The sequence below is a fragment of the Canis lupus genome, chromosome 25, assembly GCF_011100685.1.
Source record: "Canis lupus familiaris isolate Mischka breed German Shepherd chromosome 25, alternate assembly UU_Cfam_GSD_1.0, whole genome shotgun sequence".
NCBI classification, from domain to species: domain Eukaryota; kingdom Metazoa; phylum Chordata; class Mammalia; order Carnivora; family Canidae; genus Canis; species Canis lupus.
Genome location: NC_049246.1, coordinates 25,266,997 through 25,292,042, shown reverse-complemented (window position 1 = coordinate 25,292,042; position 25,046 = coordinate 25,266,997). Strand labels below are relative to the sequence as shown.

At 33.7% G+C, this 25,046-nt stretch overlaps 1 protein-coding gene across 7 annotated transcripts in view; it reads left to right on the top strand.

Moving 5' to 3' along the window:
- The window catches only part of GLRA3 (glycine receptor alpha 3), a 207,305-nt gene that overhangs the window by 165,966 nt on the left and 16,293 nt on the right, over positions 1-25,046 (top strand). For 4 of the 7 annotated variants that reach the window (XM_038573628.1, XM_038573626.1, XM_038573629.1 and 1 more), the window contains one exon: positions 8,269-9,066. In XM_038573628.1, coding sequence (XP_038429556.1) covers positions 8,269-8,547 — 279 coding nt within the window. In that variant the 3' untranslated portion in view covers positions 8,548-9,066. Of the gene's footprint in view, positions 1-8,268; positions 9,069-25,046 lie in introns of those variants that run through there. The other 3 variants (XM_038573625.1, XM_038573623.1, XM_038573624.1) reach the window with 3 other exon arrangements.

Here is a 25,046-nt window from a genome sequence, read left to right as displayed (position 1 = left end):
ATTGCCCATCCGGAAAACTGGATCTCACAACCCCTCCCAGTGATTCCAAGACAGGTGTTAGACTTGTATGAGAAACAATGCCTTCCCCTAGCCTGTCATTATTGCATAAACATAGAATGATGGCAATCTTACAAGCTGTTGCCAAATTGTACAGGGGACAAATGATACATAAAGACAATTAAGTTTAAATTGTTCAAATGTGTCATCTTTTCTATTAAAACCAACATCCAAATGTCAAGTAGCTTTGTTCATTATAGCACTATAGCTCTGATTACAGGTTTGAGGAAGCAATCATGCTTACAAGACAGAAATAAGCTTTCAGTTCATATGTCATTTACTTAACTTTACAGAAGGATAAAAGGCAGGAGAAACAGCAGAGAAAGTTCCCAATCTTCCACTAATTGGGAGGCTTCACAGGACTCAAGTGCACAAGATGCTTTGTCCCCTCACCCACAGAGAGCACAGATGTCTTCCTAGTTAAAGAAAGAGATACAGTATCATAAGAAGCAATGATTCCTAGAGCTAGAAAATGCAATCATGAACCCAGAACCATTATATCAAGTATATAATATGTATCTGATATATTGCATCAGAACCATTATAACACAAAAGTACCTGTGAGGCAGAAAGAACAGAACTGTATCCCAGCATTGCTCCTGACCCAGAAACTAGAAACTAGTTGAACCACCAGAAACTAGAAACTTATTGAAGGAATTCCTCATCACTGTAACTCATACCCACATGATCTGCACACTCATCCAGGGAACCAGCCAGCTCTTTATGTCCTTGTCACCCTGTCATTAATAGTAAGTGTTTCAATTGCTCATTTCAACTTCTATTTAAATGCCTTTGCTATGTTGTTCTCTTGGGCCATTTTATACACTGGTCATGTTTAAATGTATTCCTTTGTCCAATGAGATCTGTTCCAGGAGCCCAAACTGATATAAAAAATGCTTTGTTCCGAGCCATTAACAGTATTTTCAGCTTTGGCTTGTTACAGTACAAACAAAGCCCAAGATAGACTGTCTTATATCTGCCAAAATCCATTGAATCCTCCAGGAACCATAATCAAGGACTTTAGGATTCCATTTGCCAGCTATGTGTTAATACTCGTCCTCAGGAGATTTAGCTCGGAGGCAATTTTCAAGCAATATATTCTTTCATTAATATTCAGGTCAAGCTCTCACTACACCAGTGGCTCTATTGCACAACAGAGAAATGTGTCATGGTTTTGTCCATTGCTGCATGGCTTGGACACCACCATGGCTGCATCCACGGCCAGTCCAAGACATCTGCTTTGGCATTCTAGTCCCCTTCTGAGTCAGTGACTAGGCAGGGATTACTTGACCTAATTTAATTCTACCCTGGAATGTTTATAAGGAATTTCATCACCCACCCGGTTGTTGTTCTTAGTTGTCCATTTAAACTGGCCCATTTGCCTGACCACAAGGCAATGCCATTGGCTAGGGCCAGGGGTCTTTGAATATCCAGATATTGCTCCCAGAGCGAGAACCAGTTCTTCTGATACTGCCATGCATATTGGTTCTCAAGTTAGCCTATTTTGTAGACTTACCTTGCTTTCTTCAACTACAATTTTTTATTTGATTGCAGATATGGTAGGAGTCCTGACCTTCCATATACGTTTCATTCGGTGGGCCAGGTGACCTTCTTTGTCTCAGTGAGAAGGAGAATCAGGAGGTCCGTACCACTCTGAGTGGCTCACATGGAATCTCCAGTCCACTGTCATATAGGCCACCTTCTCATGGGTATTATTTACTTCACCTGAAGTAATTCATAAGTAATTCCCCTTAGCTTGTTCCTAAATGATATAATTTTTACTTCGATTGAAATACCTTTTTGGTATTACCCATCATAATATTTAGATATTTGAAGCCTAAATATACCTAAGATGCCCCCAGTTTCCTTCAGTTTGGGGACTGTTTCTACCAGAGCCCAGGAGAATGTCAGTAGTCATCATTCAAATAGATTATATCTACTCAGAGTATCCAGAGTTTTCCTGTCTAGAATCCTGGTAGCAATCTTAAGGTACCATTATTGAGCCTTTTGCAGAAATTCCAGTCTACATGTTTTTTTTTTTAATTTTTATTTATTATTTATGATAGTCACAGAGAGAGGGAGAGAAAGAGAGACAGGCAGAGGGAGAAGCAGGCTCCATGCACCGGGAGCCCGACGTGGGATTCAATCCTGGGTCTCCAGGATCGCACCCTGGGCCAAAGGCAGGTGCCAAACCGCTGCGCCACCCAGGGATCCCTACATGGGTTTTAATAGCAGATTTCCATAGAGTGGATGAATGTAAGGCCTCAGAGAGGCTCCATGGGTTATTGCCTGCCTCAGACCTCTCATAGCTTACCCTGTTCAGTCTGTCTTCTAGTCACTTTATGCAAGAGAGCCAACAGAAATAAAGATGTATCTGCCAAATTTCAAATAGTGCTACAGTAATTTTTCTTACAATGGGATGCAGAAGACATAACAGTTTGTCCTTTATCATTTGTAAATTGTTTCTAGTGCTTTATCCAGATTGTTTCCAGAAACTGACTGATGGGGCTGAGCCCTGAATTTCAGCTGGATTAGTTAGCCTCCTTCACCTAGTCACATGGGTCACTAGTTTCCAAACTCTCTCTTGACTTTCTGCTCAGAGAGCAGAGTACCATTTATCACTAACTTTCTTTTGACAGTGGCCTGGACCAAACTATTTCCAACCAGCTTGTGATAATATCCTGGAGAACTCAGGTTTTGTTAATTGGGTCTACCCCATTTGAAGACACACAGTGTCAGACTTTTTCCTTTTTATCGACCTTAAAAGGGAAGCCCTGTTCAAGTCTGTCAAAGCATACCAGCCTTGGGGTGCCTGACTAGTTCAGTGGGTGGAACATGCCACTCTTCATCTTGGGGTTGTAAGTTTGAGCCACACGTTGGCCATGTAAAGAGAACTTAAAATCTTAAAAAAACAAACAAACAACAACAACAACAACAAAACAAAAACGGCATACCAACCTCCTTTCTCTTGAAACTCTTTGGGTTTTACCATTTATCACGGTAGAAGCTGGTCGGTGACTTCTTTAGTGACCCCAGGTGGTCAGCGATCAGACTGAAGGCCCCATTTGGCATTATCACAGGCCAGATAGAACTAGTCTAGAGAAAATTAATGAAGGACTAGCACCCCTGCTTCCACTATATTCTTAATCAGAACTAAGAGTTTCATTTACCTTCCTGGGGTCTTGTACTGTTTGATAGTTCCCATAGAGGAAGGTTTAGGCCATTCTTAGGGCTTCTTGTTTTAGTACATCCATCCAATTACAACTAGGCTAAGAAATGACAGCCAAGATCAAGTTCAATCCAGAAAGGACAAGATACTTCATCACGTGTCACGTCCTTTCCAAATATGCATTGAGCCGAAGGAGGTACCATCCACTGATACCAAATTCAGGACTGGGCAAGGAGATCCTGGCCTTCAAGCCAGTCTTCTTTGTTTCAAATGCCTTAATGGATGGAGTAAATTCAGCAGTCCATATCAGTGCCTTTTGTTTCCATTCCCTATCAGCATCATTGATTTAACTTCTGAGATGAAAGCAGCAGATTTAACAGGGTTCCTTAAGGGAAGCAGCTGCCGGAACTGCAAGATTTCCTTCCTCTCAGCTGGCAATAACGTGCCAGGAAATCTTTCATAGGACTCCTGTTAATATTCATTCTGTGTCTTAAAAGCTACCTAAAGAGAGCTAATAGATTTACCTCTGGCCATGATCTTTCTTCTAAATAGCCCAGATAGTTTTCCCATCAGTGAAACCCAGCATGGCAACTATAAAAGTGTCCCTGTGAATCGCATCTAACCTCCTGCCTTTCCAAAAGGAGAGCCACATGGGAAACCCATGCCCTGGGGGACTCCCCTAATTGTCCTGTCTACCAGAGTTGAATCAGAGAATGTGGTTTGGGTAGGCTTATTTTTATTGATCATGTGGCCAGCCCAGGTTTGCTACTACCCTTAACATAGCTACTTCTTCCAAAGGGCTGTTCAATTTCACAGCAGTGAGAGAAGCAGGCAGCTGGTTCCTCAGCGCAGATTCATACCATCCTAGGCCTTCCCCACTCCAAAAGTGTCACTGATTACATGCCTGCCAGGAACTGCAGCAAATTAGAAGTTAGCATTCACAGACAACATTGTTTTCATGTTTTTCATTCCTATGTCCACTAACCTAAGGATGCTAGAAGGCATAGATTCCCCAGTTATTGTCTGGTACTTCACAGTAAAGAGCCCCAGCTTCTTTCTGTTATAATTGCTTTATCCAAAATGGTAGACATAAGCCACATGTGGCTATTGAGCACTAGAAACGTAGAGTGTGAACTGAGACGTATTAAAAATATGTACTGATTTCAAAGACTTAGGATGTAAAATATCTCTTTAATTGTTACTTTGACTAATGTATAAATCATATTTAGTACATAGTAAGTTAAAAAAGAAAATATAATAGTAAAATTAACTTCACTTGTTTCTTTTAACTTGTTAAAATGTAGCTAAAATTTAAACTGAGAATTATACAGGTGGCTTTCATCTGTGGTTCACATTAGATTTCTTTTATATATAAATTTTTAAAGATTTTATTTATTTATTCATGAGAGACACAGAGAGGGAGGCAGAGACATAGGCAGAGGGAGAAGCAGGCTCTCTCCGGGGAGCCTGATATAGGACTTGATCCCAGAACCCTGAGCCAAAGGCAGATGCTCAACCACTGAGCCATCCTACATTATTACATTTCTATTGGACAGGGATGCAGGATACTCAGTCATTTCCAGTGTTGCTTGCTTGGGGTTGCAAAGAAGTACTATCAGGATTAAATGCAATGTCCTTCCACATCACAAGTGGACTTTCATGCAACATCCTTCCAAGTACCAAGTGGACTTCAAGAACAGGCATGAAGGGATCCCTGGGTGGCGCAGCGGTTTAGCGCCTGCCTTTGGCCCGGGGCGCGATCCTGGAGACCCGGGATCGAATCCCACGTCGGGCTCCTGGTGCATGGAGCCTGCTTCTCCCTCTGCCTGTCTCTGCCTCCCTCTCTCTCTGTGTGTGTGTGACTATCATAAATAAATAAAAATTAAAAAAAAAAAATCTTTAAAAAAAAAAAAAAGAACAGGCATGAAGCTGCTTGCTTTACTTGCTCTAATTTCTCTTTCTGCCAAGTAGTTTCAGTTTCACAGACAATCAACTAAATAGGATATAAGAAATTAATTGTATTCTGAGCCACTTTCCCTTCAGTTCTGTTACCCCGGTCTCCTTCAGTTTTATTTCATTAATCACCCATCTGCCAACACAAGCAGGGAGAATTCTGTGTCATTCACATTACAATCGTAAGATTTATCCCAGTTATTTTCTGCAGCGCTCTAGCTACCTCAAACCCAGGGGTGAATCAGGATCACACTCTCTTCAAACTCCCTCCCAGAACTTTGGGCCATACTGAGCCTGAAACGATTGGAAAGCCCAGCCAACTTCTGTCACCACCACTGAAATTCAGGGTTATAATCGTCAATCAAACCCTCGACACACAATAGGCTTTAACCTATTGTAAAATTTGCTCAGTCCTGCAGGAGCATGTGAGACAGCCGACACATCAGACACAGCATCTTCATCTCATCAGGAGGCAGGGCATTGGCTGAAGAGCACAGCTGCTTTTACCCTCATCCACAGGTGCCAGGAGTTGCACTGCCAGGGACAAACGTCAAGGCACATATCACACTGACACAGAAAAGCCACAGCCTTGATTTCTTACCAAGCTTGTATACATTCTGGTCACGTAGGCCAGAGGCCTTCAGGCCCCACACAGCAACCCCTGTGCAGTAAATGTAGAAAATTCCACGTTCCCCATTTAGCTTAACTATTGTTTTCAAGGAAATGATGCTGAAAGGATCAGCAGCCATTCATCAGCCCGGACCTGATGTTAACCCTCTACTCGCAGTTCTGTGGAAAGATGCAGTTGAAAATAGTGTAGGTGATCACTGGATATCTTAAATCTTAAAAAGATTTTTTTGAGATGAGCAACGGCGGGGGCGGGGAGGGGATGTGTCTCCAAAAGTTTGAAAATAAGTTCTTCAGAAGAGTTAGAAAGGTAGTCAGTGGGGGTAGGGGGTTAAAAAAAAAGAAACGAAGAAACGTCCAGTTATAGGATAAGTACTAGGACTATAACGTATATGACCTCTAGAGCTATGACTGGTACATGATCTACAGAAAAGTTGGGAGGAGAGTAGTTCCTAAGAGTTTTCATCACAAGAGATTTTTTTCCTTTTTTCTTGTATCTATGTGAGATGATAGGTATTAACTAAACCTATTGTGATAATCATTTCACCATATTTGTAAATCAAACCATCATGCTGTATACTTTACACTTACACAGTGATATATGTCAATTGTTTCTTAGTAAAACCAGAGGGAAAAACAAAGTAGATTCTACTTTATTAAACACAGCAGCTAGAATCCTAAAATTCTAGTATTTTTGTAATTTATCTATTCATTACCTCAACTAACAAGCAGCCTTCATTGTAAATGTTCACTGAGAAATTACTTTTTTTACATTTTGAGACGGATTTTTTTCAACACATGGGTCTATATAAGTTAAGAAATTATTTTGTACTTTAGCATTCAGCTGATTTACACACAAAAATTATACAAATTATCCAAACAAACTACACGTTCTTTCTGGAATATAAGCACCAGCATGATTTTCTAAACCATAAGGATGCTACTTTAGCACTTACATAAAAACTTTAATTTCTTGTATATACACTTTTCCCTAAGAATGGAAAATTCAAGGCAAATAATAATTTAGCTTTAAAATTTCCATGGTAGATAAAAAAATTGCCAGTATAAATCAACATCCTTATTAAAGAGTACTGAAAAATCAATTTCTAACTTTTATAAGATTACAATAGTAGTTATGTAATTAGGATCATCAGCTTTTATTTCAGACTTGTTTCCTCAAAATTCAATTGCTTATGCAGGTAAGGTATTTTCCAATAGTTATTTGTTTTTGTGTGTCATGTGAAATTGCCTTACTCTATAATTCCCCCAAAAAACTATTTTACACATTATTACATCAACTTTGATCATCTTTTCATGTTTAGAACCCATTTTAATTTCCATTTCTCATTTTCATATTTTGCAATATACTGTTTATTGAGCCTCTACTTTCACAGACCCAGAATTATTTTTCAAGAGTTTGAGTCAATTCCTTTTGTCTCCTATATTACCATTAAAAATACTTACATAAAGGAGAGCTGTAACAACTTTATAAAATGTCATCTTTTAAACTCTCAGTTTTAGGAACAAAAAAATCCAATTAATTGGCAATCATCTACTGTTACATTCTAAATAAGTGCATTAAATTAAATTGCTCATTAATGAATTTCATAAATTTCTAAATACCATATTTTCCTATAATGAGCACATTTCATTTATCATATTTTTATTAAATGATTTTTCTTTTAAATTTTGGTTTTCTTTTCATGTACATATAATGCATATCTGGAGGATTCTTTAATTTACAACTTTTAAGAGAAAAGTAACAATACCTTTTCAGAACATAATAGGTTAAACAATTTTCTTTAACTTGAAATAAATTCCTGCTGAATTTCATTCATAATTTCAACTCAATCAGTGTACCTGAAAAGTAATTGCATGTAAACTAGAATGTGTGACTACCTTATAGTCTTTCAAATGGGTTACTGTAAAACAGAGTATTATTAAGTGAGGATAACAAAAACCAGGCAGTGTTCTTGAGCTAGACTGTATTTTCCAATTAAGTAACATTAAAATCATAGGAAATAAACATTAAAATTTGCTGTTATGAAAAAGAAAAATCCAGTCAATGATCTTGATATTTTCCCCTCTGACAACATATATTTATACATTTAAACACATAAGAAACCTAGTCTATGAAAATATAAAATATCCCAATAGATTCTTTTTCTCGTTGAATTTATTTTGATGTTCTAGCAATATGTAGACAATACCAAAATGTTCTGCTTTTCCAACAAAACATATTATTTGAGAGCTTCAGATTTCTTAATGGACACATTAATATGATAGAGCAGGATAAATCAGTAAAACTTCAATGGGGGAAAAAAAAAGCAACTCAATCTTTATATGCTTCAGTTACCTTTCCAATACAATAATGGTAACATTTATCACGATAAAGTTTAAGTTATGATTCTGAAATACATGATCTATTCTATGACTAAAGTATTTTCTCATGTTTTTCTTAGGATGATGAGGTAAGGGAAAGTCGATTCAGCTTCACAGCCTATGGAATGGGACCCTGTCTGCAAGCAAAAGATGGTGTGACCCCAAAGGGCCCAAATCATCCTGTCCAGGTAATGCCGAAAAGCCCTGATGAAATGAGGAAGGTTTTTATCGACAGAGCCAAGAAGATTGACACCATCTCTCGAGCCTGTTTCCCATTAGCCTTTTTGATTTTTAATATTTTCTACTGGGTTATCTATAAAATTCTTAGACATGAGGATATTCATCAGCAACAAGATTAAGCCTCTAGGGGCATGCAAGTGCAAATGATCAATTCAAAAGAAAGTTTCTTTGCCATAGGTGTGTGTGTGTGTGTGTGAGTGTGTGTGTGTGTGTGTGTGGCATACAAATGATGACCATCATATTAAAATGGTGTATCGGAAGGTACTATGATTTGCTATGCAGAGTCACAAGGTAGATTAAGAATCTTTTACTGAATACAAAAATATGTATTATGAGGATTCTATTTCCTATTAATTTAAGATTATCTGTCCTTTCATAGTATATCATGTAAGTGGAAATATTATTGCCAACGTGTTTGTGTTGTTATATAATATCACATAATAGTACATGTGAAGACTACTTTGAAAATCTTTGGTTTTCAGTTCAATAACATTAAATCTTACAAAAGTAAAATTTGCACAATTAACTTTATAAATGGAGAAAAGTGGAAATGTTGAAGATTTTAAAAATCAGTAGCTTGAGGTTTTAAAATATTTTCTTATGCTGTAGCTACAAAATAGAAAAATAATAAATTAATTCAGTAGAAAACTCAGTAATAAAGGATTGTACATACAAATACTATGAATAAACTTATGTAATTCCAAAAAATTCAAATTATAGAATTAAAACTTATGTACTACCAAAAAAATTAAAATTAAAATTAAAAAAATTTTAGTATTTACAAACTAAATTTAATTGTTTAGAATACAAAATTTCCCTCTTCGGAAATTTAAAACAAATGGTTTAAGAGATCCTATTATACACAAAATCTACTTTGTTAACTTTATATCTCTACGAACGAAGATGGAAGTACTGAAAACAACAGCATTGTTTTTAAATAAGTGTTAAAGCTGCATATTTTGAATTATTGCCAAACACTGCAAAATGCAAGCCAGCACCCTTGTTTTGTTAGATTTTTAATAGCTGCTTAATTGTCTGTACGTAATTATGTTTAATGTTTTGATATAACTGAACAAAGTTCAGTACGATTTTTATATTTTAGCTTAGAATGAGACTTTAAAATTCAATGGGATTATAGTATATACATTTTGATAAAAATGAATTTAATTAAAACAAAACTGGATTTATGAAAGATTTTTTTAATAAAAGTTTTCCCATCAAAGTTATATGGGTTCAAACTCTTAGCTCCCAATGTAACAAGGGAATATTTTAATTCTAACCTATATAAATAAGTCGTTTCTATAAAGTAAGGATGGATTGTTTTTATATTTCTGAATTAGTGATTTCAATATCTGTGCCATTCACTGGTTGTGAATAATTTTAAATAAAATTTTTACTTAAAATTTATCAGCAACCCCAATGGAATTATTTTAACTGCAATGGCTCATTCCATGCAGTGTGATTAAATACAAATATATGATAGAGTTCTTGGTGAAATTAAACCAGACTCCGATTCTTTTTCAGTTTTGCAAATTTTGCATTATTTTTGTCATTATTGTTGTATTTTTAAAAAGCTCTAGAATGCGTTTTAGTAAGTTTAATTATTGGTCAGATTTGCTAAATGGAAACTCAATGTGCCAAATGATTGACAGAGAAAGGTTTAAACATTAAGAAAACAACTCAGATTTAAGAGGAAAAAATAAGCCAGTCTTTGAATCATATGGTATTATTTTCTGAACTTTAATCATTCTCGAACTAAAAGCAAGAACTGCCATTTAAAGTTAAAAGTTTCTCAATGTTACTGAATTTTGGTCCATCCAATTATAGTTTTTAAAAATAACTTTTGAAAAAAGAATTAGTCAGCATTTTTTGCTAGTGAAGGAGCAAACTGTTCTCCTTTATAAAAAATTAAAATACTACTAGGGAAAAAAATCATGTTCAGTATTAAATGAAAATGTCACAAATGGAAGAAATTGTTACTCTTTACTTATTTTGAGGACTGTGAGCCCAAAAGTTGGACAAAGTCTACGTCACTTGGTGTGTATGAATCAAAACCATGAAAATGTATTCTTGTACTAAAGATAAATTAGAGCAAGATGTGTGTTTGTGTTCCCTGAGGATAAGCTGGGTGGTTTGAAGTTATGATAAACTATATTGTCTCAATATGTCTCTGAAATACTTGAATACATTTTTCTGTACTTTACACATCTTATTTCAAAAGTTCTCCATCATTGTTTCAATTAAGTGAATTCTTGCCAGGAGCAAACAGAAATGTAATGGACTTATTCCCCCAAAAGAAATTCACAGATATTTCTCATTTTCATATTTGAGAATGTTAAAAAATGTCTCTTTTATACCTGAGACTTGGAATGTAAAAATACTAGCCACAAGACAATTTGTCAGCAGGAACATTGGTATGGTAAAAATCCCTACCTTAAAAGTATTATACTTTGCTGAGGTATATATGTTTATTATTGTATTACTATACTAAGGAAATACTCTGATGGTTGTGATTCATATGGCAACAATGATAGTATTTGTATGGCTGAAACCAAAATGTTTAAAGGAATGCATCCCCTTGAATGAACACTTGAACAATGAAGATTGTTTAAAACTGGAAAATTACATTGCAATTAGCATCTCAAGGTAGTAGTTGTTTGAATAAGCCCTAGGTCAAACCCTAATATTGCACATTAAACCAACGAAAAACTATTCATTGTGAGAAAATTCAAATGTGTACATATCACTAATTACCCACATGCAAGTTGGAATTCTAATACAGACATTCATACAAAACATACATAAATGCTTTGAAATGACCACATTGGAAAGTTTGTAACTTTTGTATGCAGTTTATTGCAATTTTTCTTAGTGTTATGTATCGCAATCATTGAAATTTATGGTTCCATAGCATATGAATTTTTAGGAAACCCTATACCTTAGCATGTATATGACATACTTCTTTCTTCCCCAAACATTAGAATTGAAGCTTAACTATTGTGGGGATCTAGAACTTTTTTTTACTACTTAAAATAGATTCCAGAAGAAACGGTAGAAGCAAGAAAGCCAAGGATCTTTATCTCTAACCTTTCCACATTTTTCTTCATGTCAGTTACTCACCTGCAGAACCAACCAACTCCCAGTTGCTGTGTTTAAAAGATTGTATGACTACTTATCTTATTCTATAATTAACTCTTATTCTATGCATATATTCTAATAACATTTACCTTAATTTCGAAGTATAAATGCTTTAAAATATCTACTTATCCCTAAAATATTAATACAATGGGCTTATGAATTCCCAGGATCTTACAGAAGACCATGGAAATTTTAGAAAGAAAATGTGAAAAAGTAAGCCAACATATTTAACAGAAGAAAGTTGTTAACTACGTTAGCATTCTGTATGACTGACATTGCTGTGATTTTAAGAGAAAGACAGGTATATATTTCACACTATACATCCCATTTAAATATATATATTTATTCATCTATTCATCTATTCTTAGCATGATATAACTCAACCTGCTAGTCACTTCAGAGGATTGAATATTACATTGGCAGTTAAATTTTCTTTTCATGTATAAAGTTCACATTCCATGACATGGACTCCAGGGAATATGGAAGTTGCCAATATTAAAAGTAGAAAATATTATCATATTAAAAGTAGGAAATTGACAATACTGATATTCATAGATGTCTCTAACAACAACTATAAAGATGCTTAGAGCACTCTAAAACTGAAACTCTTAGATTGAAAATGTGCCACAGTCCTTAAACCAATCAATCCTTAACAATCTTTGAGGTCATGTATCTTACTCCAAGACAGATTTCACATACTTTGTAATAAAGGTAATAGCAAAACCTCTCAAAATTTATCAGCACAAATGATCTGTGTTTCTCACCTAGTTGATGCTGAACTAGTAAAAAAAAGCAAGCCATTCCATGTATACAGCACATTTAGTCTATCAGTATTCACTGATACTGAGAAAGCAAAGGCTATAAAATAATTAGATGGGTTAAAACAAATTAAAAGAATAAATATGGTTTCTACCACAAAGATTTGCATTTTTATGATCTAGCCAAAGCAAATATAATCAATAGAAAATAGCCTATAAACTAATAGTAATCTTAGTTCACTGAGATTGGTCGAAAATTATCTAGTGACTCAGAGAATATTTTTTTGTATCTCATAATTGCAAGCTTGTCTTTCAAATGCACTCACTATTAAGCACAGTGATTTTTTTGAAGATTTTTGAAAGAGAGAGAGAGTATGAGCAGGGTAAGAGGCAGAGGGAGAAGCAGACTTCCCACTGAACAGGGAGCCTGAACTCTGGGATCATGACCTGAACTGAAGACAGGTGCTTAACCAAATGAGCTATCCAGGCATCCCATTAAGCACAATTATGATAACTACTGTTTTTGGTTAATTTAGGTATTCAGTTTGGGAACTAGATAATTTTATTGCCAATGCTTGACTTCTAAACTGTTACTTGCTATTGTAGAGTATTGACACAGTACACTCAGTTCTGAAAGATTATAAACTTACTGGCTTCATGGGCATTACAGAGAAGAATTTAGTTGCAAAGACTGCACATTTTTTTAAGTGACAAATTTTAATGTCTCTTTAAACTGTACCCCAATTACCTTATCTGCTCAAGCAAAATTAAAGGACTCTCTAGTATAGTTTTTCAAATAATTTTGTCAAGACCACTTTATTTAACTGGACTTACCTGAATAATGGGCAATGCAAAGGTCTGACTTGAAGATTAGAATTCTATAAAAGACTAAAATTTTGAATATAATGATAACCAAGTATTGCTCTCCACAATGCCTTCATAAGTCCTGACTGCATTCTCTGTTTTGGGTCACAATGCCATTCTGAGCAGTGTAGGAATAATCATATCCATCTCTATAATCATCAAATAATCTTTAAGCACACAGTCAACTCTAGTTTCCCTGACATACTTAGGCCTCAAAGTGTATCAATTCATTCACTTTGAGATTTTAAAGAGATGCTGAAAGAAGAATTACTGCTTGGCTAACAAGACAATCTGGTGATTTTTAACACAATATTTTAAAAATTACAACATACATGGACACACAGGATCCCTACTGATTGAATGAAATATCCATTATACCAGTTGCACTTTTAATCCTTTCTAAGAGATGTCTTCCTCAGCAGATACATTGGCTTTCATTTTCTTGTTCAGGTATACCAGGGAGTGGTAAAATATAGCAGTCCCATTTTCTCATTGCTATATAAACTCTTCATTAATAAACAAACAGTGTACACTATGAGTTGTATTGATATAATTAACTTTAAAATTAAACTCTTATCCCAGCCCCTATTCCTCTTTAGAAACATACTGATATTAGAAGTGAACTTCCAAAGGGAGAGGGCTGCTATTCTACTTACTTAAAAAAAAGCAAAGTGATGCTTATTTTTTCCATTATAAAGATGCTTAGGCCTGTGCATAAAATATAACTCCCTAGAACTTGAAAATAACAAGGGCCGGGAAAATATTCTGAAGAAGCATCTCTCAGAAATCAGACCAGATGAAAGAGAAATCTTGAGCTAGTAGCAAAGATCCTCTTACTCATTCTTTTTCTTTGATACTTTCCATGTTAACGCTGCCTTCATTTCTTTCATTTTCCATCTCTTATGCACAAATGCATTCATATACAAGCATATATATACACACACTCTTATAGATTGTTAGTGGAATAAATTCCTTTGAATTAGAAATGCAAAGGAAGTCAACATTTCTGGACAAAAGTTAATAATTTTGTGATATGTTTTCAATATAAATGATTCTTGGTGGGAATTATGAGCAGTGCAGTCATTTGATTTGTCCATCTCTTAAAGATGGAAGCATAATACTTTGCCTCAGCAGAACATGAATAAAGCTATATGGGTTAAAATTTTCTCCAATTATTAACAAGAGAAGTCTAAAACACTACTTGGACTATCTTTGAAGAATGACCAAGTATTTGTCAAACCGTTTTTCCAAAAGACAACTAGTAATAATCAGTAATGCTGGATGATTTCATAATGTCTTAAACATTTTTCTCAGTATTTTTCATGGTTCAGTCATAAGCAAAATAAAAGGAGAATTTTAGATGTGATAGTGTACTGTTTTAAAAAACTAATGATTCTGATTAGACTCTGATTCTGTACATCAAAATTCCCTTATGCATTTTTAAAAATATATACAGGCTGAGGCTCAACACAGAAGATTATAATTCAATCACTGACTAAACAAATATTTGTCAAGCACTTCTATGTACCTGCCATTGTTCTAAGTGCTGAATTCAGTGTGTTTGGAGTAAGACATGAAAATCTGAATTATTGGTAAAGTTCCACAAATGAGAACAATTGATGTGAACATACATAAACCTATTGTTCTAAGACTAGATTTAAATCTAAATTTCTTTAATTTTTCTTTCTTCAAATTCATTTTCACTCTCAATTACATCCTTAAAGTTAAAAAATAAACCTGTAAAGTGTTTCAGATCAACTTCCCTCCCAATGTCTGAATCTTCCCACCATTACATTCCTGATACAAATTTATTCACATTCTTCCAAAATTCTTCAGTAACACGTAGCTCATTACTCTGAAAGCAGCCTGTCCCATTGTGACATAGATCTAAATGATAAAAGAAAGCTTATATTTGTTAAGAAATGACTTTACTTTGTAAATTGCAAATAAGTCTACTCCGTTCCCTAGAGACAGGGATTCGTTTATTTTTTCATATCTTTTGTCTACATTTAGGCTCAGTCAGTACCATTTTCTCAACCCCTTATAACTGGCTTTATTCTTTTTTAAGCCATTTATAAACACTATTTATTAAACAATGATGAGACATTTTCAGGTTTATAACATAATGAAATATAAAGTTAAAGTTAATTGTCTATATAGATAAGTAGAAATTGACCCAAATTTCTATGGAAATTATTTGCAGCAACTGTAAACATCTCACTGAACACAGCAATCCTATTAAGTCCCTAAAAATATATTTCATCATACAAAGATATTACATAAAACTCTCCAAAATGACCTGAATTTAAAAAAACTATCAGCCAAATGTAAATCATATTTTTAGTGTAAAGCTATAATAAAAATATAATGGATTAAGTTGTTTCATTTCAATAGTTGATTTTTCTCTTGAGGCAGCTTTTGCGATGGTGCCTTCAGGCAGCCCCACTAGCACACACATTATCCAGCCTGGCTTGTTAATGTGAACAAAGAGAAAGGAGTTGTGGGTTAAAGGCCAGAAAACGATTCAGATATAAGACTGCGTTTAAACATGCTTAAATAATTTTGCACTCCTTCACTTTCATCTCTATGAATTATGCAATAGTCATTCCTTAATTCCTTAAATTTATATTTTAGAGTATGACAGATGATAATACTGGGGGGAATAGAGTGAAGTAGCCCACCATTTTATGAATATTATAGAATATGCTGTGGAAAACAAAAGAAAAAGAAAATGTGCCATATATTTTCAATGTGCCATCTTAATATCACATACAGTGACTTTATTATTAGTGAGCCAACATGTTTAAAAGACTACCAAAAAAAAACAGTATTGCTATTTTATGGTGTTAACTATTTTTCTGTAGATTCAAAACATGTCTTCCTAGGTCTGATGTCTGTCTGTCTTCCTGTCCAGATGATGTCATATTTTTTTCAGAAAATTATGCTGAAAATATATTTAAAAATGTATGCATGATTTTATCAACTTGTTTCTCATGATACTGTCTTTAGTTCAATTTTGCAACTAAAATTCTTCAGTCAGAGTCATTAACTCATGTACGGTGTGTGGTATTTATCATGTAACTGTAGATAATTTGATCAAAAACAATAAAAGTTAACACTTTTCAAGAATGTGGATACCTCTTTTGTTCCATTTTTATGAAGATCAAATTTTATCAAAGGGTCACGTTGTCTTCCTGATAAAAGTCATACTAGATTCCTGTTCTGAATGAAACTATCACATCTAGGTCACAAGCCCAGTGATATATCATTCAGTGAAGCTTTAATATATGCCTTCCATTACAGGAAAAATATGATAAAGGTAACGGTGAATGGAGCTTTTCTACTCAGAATAGAGAGATGTGTTACTATCTAGAAAAATGATTTGACATTACCATATTTATAACTTTTGTTTATTTGAAAGCCTTTTCCTCTAAATATGTTTATTGAATAAACCACTTATACCTCACTACTCCAAAAGGACCATTTCAGAATAGAACATTGGTGTTTTGTTTTTCTTTTTTTAATCCAGAAATTTTTTCCTCTACATAGAAGACTGAAATTTAGTGATAATATGATAGTAAAGAAATGAGGAAAATTAATGTATAAAAAAATCCAAGAAAATATTGCAGTATGGTTTATAACTAGTTTATAACTAGTCTCATTTTTGGAGCACCTATAATTTATATGTAACTGTATTTTATAGAATCTCATATATTTATTAGCTGCACAAGGTTGAGGAACATTGATAGATTGAAAAGTCCTTGCTCAATTGATATTATGATTTTCCTTGATGGGTTGACCTTCACTACACACTTGAGTTGTTCTTGAATAGTCATATAACGTTAGCAGATTTTTTACTGAAATGCTTCCATAGAATCAAGGCAATGACCTCTGTAAGTACAAGTGATAGATGCTCAACAAAATGAACATGAATAAGCATAGTGTGACTATAGTTTATCGGTAAACTGATTTTTTAAAAAACCAATGTGTACTACCACGTTTTAAAATATTTTCATTATTCTCATTATATCTACCATTTTCGATACCACTAAATTGGTTGTTTTTCTCCAGGTATTTCATCACAATTTATTCTTGCTGACTGTGGCTTTCTTCTTTGAGAAGCTTATTTTCTAAATATATTTTTTGTAATTTTGTACAGTTACATTTTTAATTACCCGTCCTCGGAAGTCTTAAACAGAAATGGAGCCATCATTACTGAACGATAGTATACTAAATAGCAGATACTTTGCTTTTCTGTTTCCTAATTTTTGAGTCCATGTGTTGTCTTATTAAGTTACCTTAGTAGATGTTCTTTACGCAACAGTGGACTGCTCTAAAAAATTCACTGGGGCACATGGTTGACTGGAAGCTGTTATCTCTGGCTGGTCCCTTTGTTCTCCTAATCATCATCAGCAGATCTTTTTGAGTCTTTACTGATTAGGCCATGAAAATCTCAAGGGGTGGCAAACAGGAAAGCTTCTTCCAAGTTCAGGAGCAAAGCAAGGAAGGAAATAACATCTGCAGGAACCATGTGTCATGGACAAGAGGCTTATTTCATATATAGTTTATACTATTTCTAGGTAATCAATAATCTCTAAATAAGACTCATTCTTGTATAAAATTATGGAGTTTAGATTCAAATGTTGCATATAGCAAATTAAAATATTTTTTCCAGTTCCAGCTATTTGTCTTTATGCCTTTTTGAATGAAAAAAAAATAATGAGAAAAGGATTGTATATTCTTTATAATCTAATTTGAATCTCTATAATCAGAACCCAACTGAATTGGTTATGTTCGAGATCATGTTTCCATATTGTCTGTGAAAGTTAACTAATGAAAAAAGATGTTACTTTATATCATAAAGAAATACATCTAGAGATGCTGTGTTCATATGACTTATTTACCTAATAGAAAATGTAATTTATTTTCTAAAACTTTAAAAAGTAATATTAATGTGATAGCATTTAACATTGTGAGCATATTTTCATGGACTGTTACATTGGTATTTTTATGTTAAACGTGCATACATTTTAGTATGTGTTATATTTTACATTCTTAAGCAACAAAGTCTGATGAGCTCATATGCCATTATTAGCATGTTTAAATCCCTAAATTATTAAAAAGTTAGATCTTATGACTCAGAAATATAATTACAAAATATAAAAAGTAATATACAATTATCTATTTTAATATAATTATTCTGTTATTTCCTAAGTGAGACGGCACAAATCCCTTTGGTACCTTCAGTAAGCATTTTAACTACTAACTCAGTACATACTGAAAGATTTTCACAAAATAAATCACAAGCAGTAATATGCTATACGCTACATACCCTTAGTTTCCAGCAAATCCCTCAAATTGCCTAAAGAACCATTATTCATACTCATAATTGGAGTTTTTTCAATTACCTATAAGTTAAAATTTTAGATCACATTCATAAGGTATCTAAGGCTATTATATTTTCACAGATTATACATTCTTTTCTAATAAATGTAAGCCACTCTGGGCCTAAACCACAAGATGGCTCCCTCTCATTGGTCAGAATATTTCAAATGTCATTTAAAATGATAAGGCTGATTTCACTAATGATTGAGGGCAATATTTAGGCATAAGAAGTATATTACAGTTTTAAGAAATTATACAAGTCAGTGTAATTCTTCTGTTTAACATCTTTAAATAGGGTTTTGAAGGATAACCTCCTCCTAACCATTATTATACCAGTGATAAAATGGAGCCTAAAAATATAAGGCAATTGTGCTTAATGTCACTGTTGAACTATGGAAGCCAACACCACTATTGAAGTCAGAGCTACTACTATTGAAGCTCTGGTATTGTAGAGCTAGTAACTATCGAAGCCAGAGCTACTACTACCATCCCAGGTGATCCTTGTTCTTGATCTTTAAGCTAAGGTAAGAGGGCCCTAGATTGCTGTGATCAGAAGCTACAAGCAAAACATTAGTGTCTTCCTAGATTGACAACTTTACTATAACATTTCAAGAAACCTATATGATGAAATAAATCTAAAATGAAAATGATTGTAAAATATGAAGCAGAAATAGAAAAGAAATTTTGATATTCTAGAAGAAAATCTGCTACAGGTACCATTTTGTTTTCCAATTCCATTCCAATTTCATGAAGGGTTTTTGTTGGAAATGTTTAGCCATCACTGGGAATCATGCAGTCCTTCTTTGAGCTAATATAAAAAGTATAAATATAGGGTCGCCACTACAGAGGATAGGTATTAATTTTGAAGTCAAGAAAACATCCAGGGATTCTCATCACTATTTACCTCCTAACGCTAAGTTCATGTTCCTCCTCCCTGTGCTTCATTTTATGTCAACATACTCTTCCCCACCTAAATGGATGTCAAAGGCTGGGAAGGCAAGATGTAGAGACAACTTTTCATGAAAGGAAAGGAGAAGAGATAACAAACGTTCTTACTTAGTGTCTCTTTCTTCTGAGCACATAAAAGTCCTCCATCTTAAAACAATGAAATAACTAAGCTTAATTTCTTGACTGAGTTAACTGGCCAATAATACTGTAGAAGACATGGCCCCAGCACATCAAATATTTAAGGGAAAATAATCCATGGGAAATTAAAATATGTTGTCAGGATGACCAAGTTCAATTGTACCCTATAGTTTGCCTATTTCAACATATGGTTTAAAATCTCTACCTTCAAAGTAGCAATTCTGTTAATTGTGTTATTTAAACCATGACAGCAAAGTTTGTTGCCTCAGATGTTTCCTTTTACTATTCTTTCTGTCTTTCAGTATATGGCTATTTCATTTTAATTTCAATTTCTATTTATTTTTTAAAGAGTTCATCAAAATCTTTAATACGAAAAAAAAATTCAGTACACAAAATATCCAGGAATGGAAACACACAACATTGTAAACCTTGTTTAAATGTCCTCTTCAGGCAACGTACTAGTACACAATCACAATAACATGCTAAAAAAAATAGAATTAAAAATAAGGAATGCTATCAGTGCTTTTTCTCTCCACACCACTCTCTTTCTTCCTGTCTCTCTCTCTCTTTTTCTCTCTCTCACTCTATTTTCTATCATATTACTTTTTTTGTTATCTCCTTTCTTGTTTCTCTTCTCCAAGGCCAAAACACATACATGTTTCCAAATTAAATGTAGGGGTCTAATTAGTGCCTTATCTCGCTACAAAGCCACAGAATTTCCAATTAATTCAAATTTAATAAACTTGACAACTTCTATTCAGAGACAGAACAGCTTCAAATTAGCACCATGTTTTTCATCAAATTTAAGAAATTATGTATATTCCACGAAACAAAATTTGGGATTTTTAAAATGAAATAACACTAGCCAGCATTGGGATAATCTGAACACTGTGATATTATAATATTTATTTACAACCACAATATCATAATCACTCAGCTATAGCATGGTAAGAGAACTCAAATTGCTACTTTCAGATATTTCTTAACATTATCATTTTCTAGCTTTTTTAGTCAACTGAATAAATTCACCTCAATGATGTCATTTGCATAAATTCACAAATTCCCAATCACATAAAAATTGAATAATTTTGAAGCTAAAGGAATAAACAATATTCTTTTTTGTTTTGTTTTTTTATTTAAATTCCAGTTAGTTAACATACAGTGTTATATCAGTGTTAAGTGTACAATATAGTGATTCAACAATTCCAGATGACACCTGGTGCTCATCACAAGTAGCCTCCTTAATCCCCATCACCTATTTCACCCATCTACCCACCAACCTCCCCTCTGGAGACCATCAGTTTGCTCTCTATCGTTAAGAACCTGTTTCTTGGTTTGTCTCTCTCTCTCTCTCTCCCCCTCTTTTTTTCTTTTCTTTGCTACTTTGTCTTGTTTCTTAAATTCTATATGTGAGTGAAATCATATGGTATTTGTCTCTCTCTGACTGACTTATTTCACTTAGTATAATACTCTCTAGCTCCATCCATGTCATTGTGAATGGCAGGATTTCCTTCTTCTTTATGGCTGAGAAATATTCATATATACACACACCCCACATCTTCTTTATCATGTGGTGTATATATACAATGGACTATTACTCCATTTCTATTTAATAATAAAAAAGAATATTTTAATTAATTAGACATTAAAAACTTTTATGCTTGAATCTCTAATTTTGAAAACATTTGTATAAAATTATTTGATTCATCTCTGTCCTATGTCATTCAAAGGAAAATAAAATATATTCTGAACCAACATTTTTTGTGCATGGCAAAATTATAATCTAGGAAGAAAAATCATCAATAATCCATCCCTCCTATCATAATAATTGAAAAACACAGGAATTGGCATCAGCCCTGAAAATTATGCTGAATCTGCTAAAATTGTAATACAGAGAAACATGTATTAGAGAAAGTTAACATGAAATTTTTTGAATTAAACTGTTTAAAGTTCTTTGGATACCTCTGTGCTCTTCATTATTCACCCTTATCTCTTTAAGTTCTTTAAGTGTGTATTTATTCTTCAATAAATTTATGATATTTTTGTTGCTTGTTTAATGTAGAGTATAAATGTTGAAACTATGAGTTTACATTCAGTTTCTGGATATTTATTAATAATAAAATTTCCTTAAGATGTTTGTGTAGTTTATAAACTCTTCTTAAGTGGACATTTTTAAAAACTGAGAAGCAAGTACATAAATCAAGGGATAATCATGGTTGAAATAAATCCCAAGGATTTTTCAATGAATAAAATAATTCTTATATGACTCTGGAAATTTAGAAACTATTACAATAACATCCAGTAGAGTTTAATTGGAATGTTCCAAGATAAATATGTTATCTTCTTGTACCACTTTAAATTCATACCTGCCCTATGTCATCGTCATATTTTAGAATTTAAGGGATATTAATTTAGTTCAGAGTCTCTACTCAATGTGTATCATTAGTGTGTCTCATCACTAAATGAGGCAAATTGTCCATGTAAAATCAATCTAAACCTTGGAGATGACCTAAGAGTAGTTCAATGACCTCTGTGGCAGATTAATTTTCTCTGGTCATCTGTGGGGAAAAATTCAAGAGTGAAAAAAGAGGGCTCAAGGCCAAAACTAAGTGCATTCTCCTTTGTTATAAATGCTGAAAGTCATAGCCTTCTACCTAGTACTAGACCTGTTCAGTCACTAGACCTTTTCTTAAAGCATATAAATATCACTCCAGGCATGAAATCATGAATAAGCTGTTCTTCATATGCACCAAGATTCATATTTTATACAATCTCCCTATTGATAGAGTTAAAAGTTTAGTAATAAGTATCAGGATCAATAAAAGACCCACGTGTTCTCCCTAATTCATCCCTAATACCACATGACTATCATTCATCATGTTAATATTAGAACTAGATGCATTTTTGAGGGTAGAAGATATATGTTAGTTTTATAAGTTTGACATCAAACACTTACCTGGCAAGTGATCAATTAATGCATTGTTGTTTTATAAATTATTGAATTATAGAAAATTACCAAATATTGGCTATTGTAGAAATTGAGTCATATAATGGATTGTTAGTGTGCCCATAGCTTAGCTTCCTTAAAAATTTGCTTTATCAGACTTTATTAGATGGAGTTAAATTACCTTTTCAAAATAGACAAAACAATGCATTTAGTACACCAGAGACCTCTAATATTCAGAATGTATGTCTGTTCATGCAATGAAGTTGAGAATTTGAGAGTAGAATAAAATTTGGATCACAAGGTAATTAGTACTTTTTTTAGTGAACAATTAATGTGGTTAAGAAGATCATTTAAAAATATCAAATGGTATTTTATTTGTCCCAGAAAATGATATTATTATAAGCCAAACTTTGTATCTATCCTGTTCCTAGAATTATCAGCATTCAAATTTACAATTATCCAGATTATTTAGTATGATTTCATTTAAATATTGTGAACTATGGGACACCTGGGGGTTCAGTGTTTTAGCAACTGCCTTCAGCTGAGGAAGTGATCCCAGGGTCCTGGTATTGAGTCCCACACTGGGTTCCCCACAGGCAGCCTTGTCTCTCTGCCTGTGTTTCTGCCTCTCTGTGTCTCTTCTGAATAAATAAAATCTTTTTAAAAAATTACTATGACCATTACATTTGCTGAGGGTTTTTGTTTGTTTGTTTGTTTTTGTTTTTGTTTTCTCCAAATTCTCTCCAACCATATCACTCAGGATTTTTTGAGTTGGTAAAACCATCTCTAATCAGTATTATCCTCTATTTTTTGCTTTCCCACTGGAAAAAAAAAAAAAAAACAGAAGAATTTTCTCCCAGATAATTCTGCTTAGTTCTTTGTGGGGCTATAATGTATTTATAGTGAGGATGGTAGATGCCAGCAGCACTCTGTGAAATGGGCTCAGCACACACACAAACTACAGGGATGTGTGAAAAGTCAAAATAAGTGAGAGCTTTACTAACATTTGCAAAATGTTTCCTTGGTAACAGATTCATACCTCAGGGAATAAATTTGAAAGCCACCTGCAGCATCTTGAACATTTTGATCCTTTTGCACTAGGGAATTTCAATGAAGTATGTTCAACTGTGAATTTTAACAAGCTGCTCCGATGGTGCTATTTGGTAAATATAAAAAACATCTGTGGTAGATTTGGGGCTCTTTATGAATTACATCAAAATTCAATATGTTGAAACAAAAATCAGGAGATAGGTCATATTCAATATATGTGTGTAAGTAATTTAGTGTGAATATAATACTTTGTGCTTGGTATCTACCACTATTAATAAATTGAGGAAACCAGAGTAAGGTCAACTGGATGCTGTGAATGGATTTTAAGTATCTACCATTTTCAACTATATCACACAATTCCACATAATAAAATAACCTAAAGAAAATGCAAAAAAAAAAAAAAAGTCCCTAAACCAATACAGATTTACCATGTAACAGAGGCAAGTATAATATGGAAAGCTTTCCCACTGATGTTATATAACAAACAACATAAGTCACCTTTCAGAAGAATTACCATAGTACCTGGAGGCTAGTTATGTTAAGTGAGGTCACCCCTGTGACTCAGACCTTATATATATATAAGCGATATGTTAATATACACATCCCTCTGAGAATCACCGTGATTCACCATGATGTTACTGTATGTGATAATATGTGCTTTACTCATGATTGATGATTCTGGGAAGATTTCAAGGAAGAACAATGATTGTTTTCTGATATAAGTGGTGACCAACATAACCAGTAGCATTATCACTTCATCATCCATAATATTTATAGTCCCTTCGCCATAGATCCTTGTAATGATATGTATTAAGCATTGAATAGAAACTCTGTCCTTAAGAAAAATACAATTAATTAGGAGATGCAAGAGGAGTCCTAGATTAGAAGAATCATATCCATATAAATGTAACTCCACAGAACACAAAGGGAATTCTACAAGTATTTAAAAGGCAGCATATAAAAGTGATGAAGAACATGAACATTGAAACCAGGCTACCTGACTTAAAAACTTCATTGCACCATCTACTAGTAGTAGATGCTACTAACAGCACCATCTACTTAGGCAAATTGTTTTTTGTCTTTTTTTTTTTTTTGCCTTCATTCCATCTTCTGTAAAATTCCAGAATTGTGAAAATTTAATGAATTGATATTTAAATTCATAAATTATATATATATATATATATATATATATATATATATATATATATAATGCCTGCAGAAAGATATAGGAACAGCATTTTTATTAGACTTCTTCAGGCTGCAAGGAACAAAGGAACACTTGTATTAATTTAGGTAATACAGGTTTATTATAAAGAGATAGAGAAAATTATGAAAATAATCTTGGGCACTGGAATATAAACTCCACACGATGAGAGCTCTCCTGTTCATT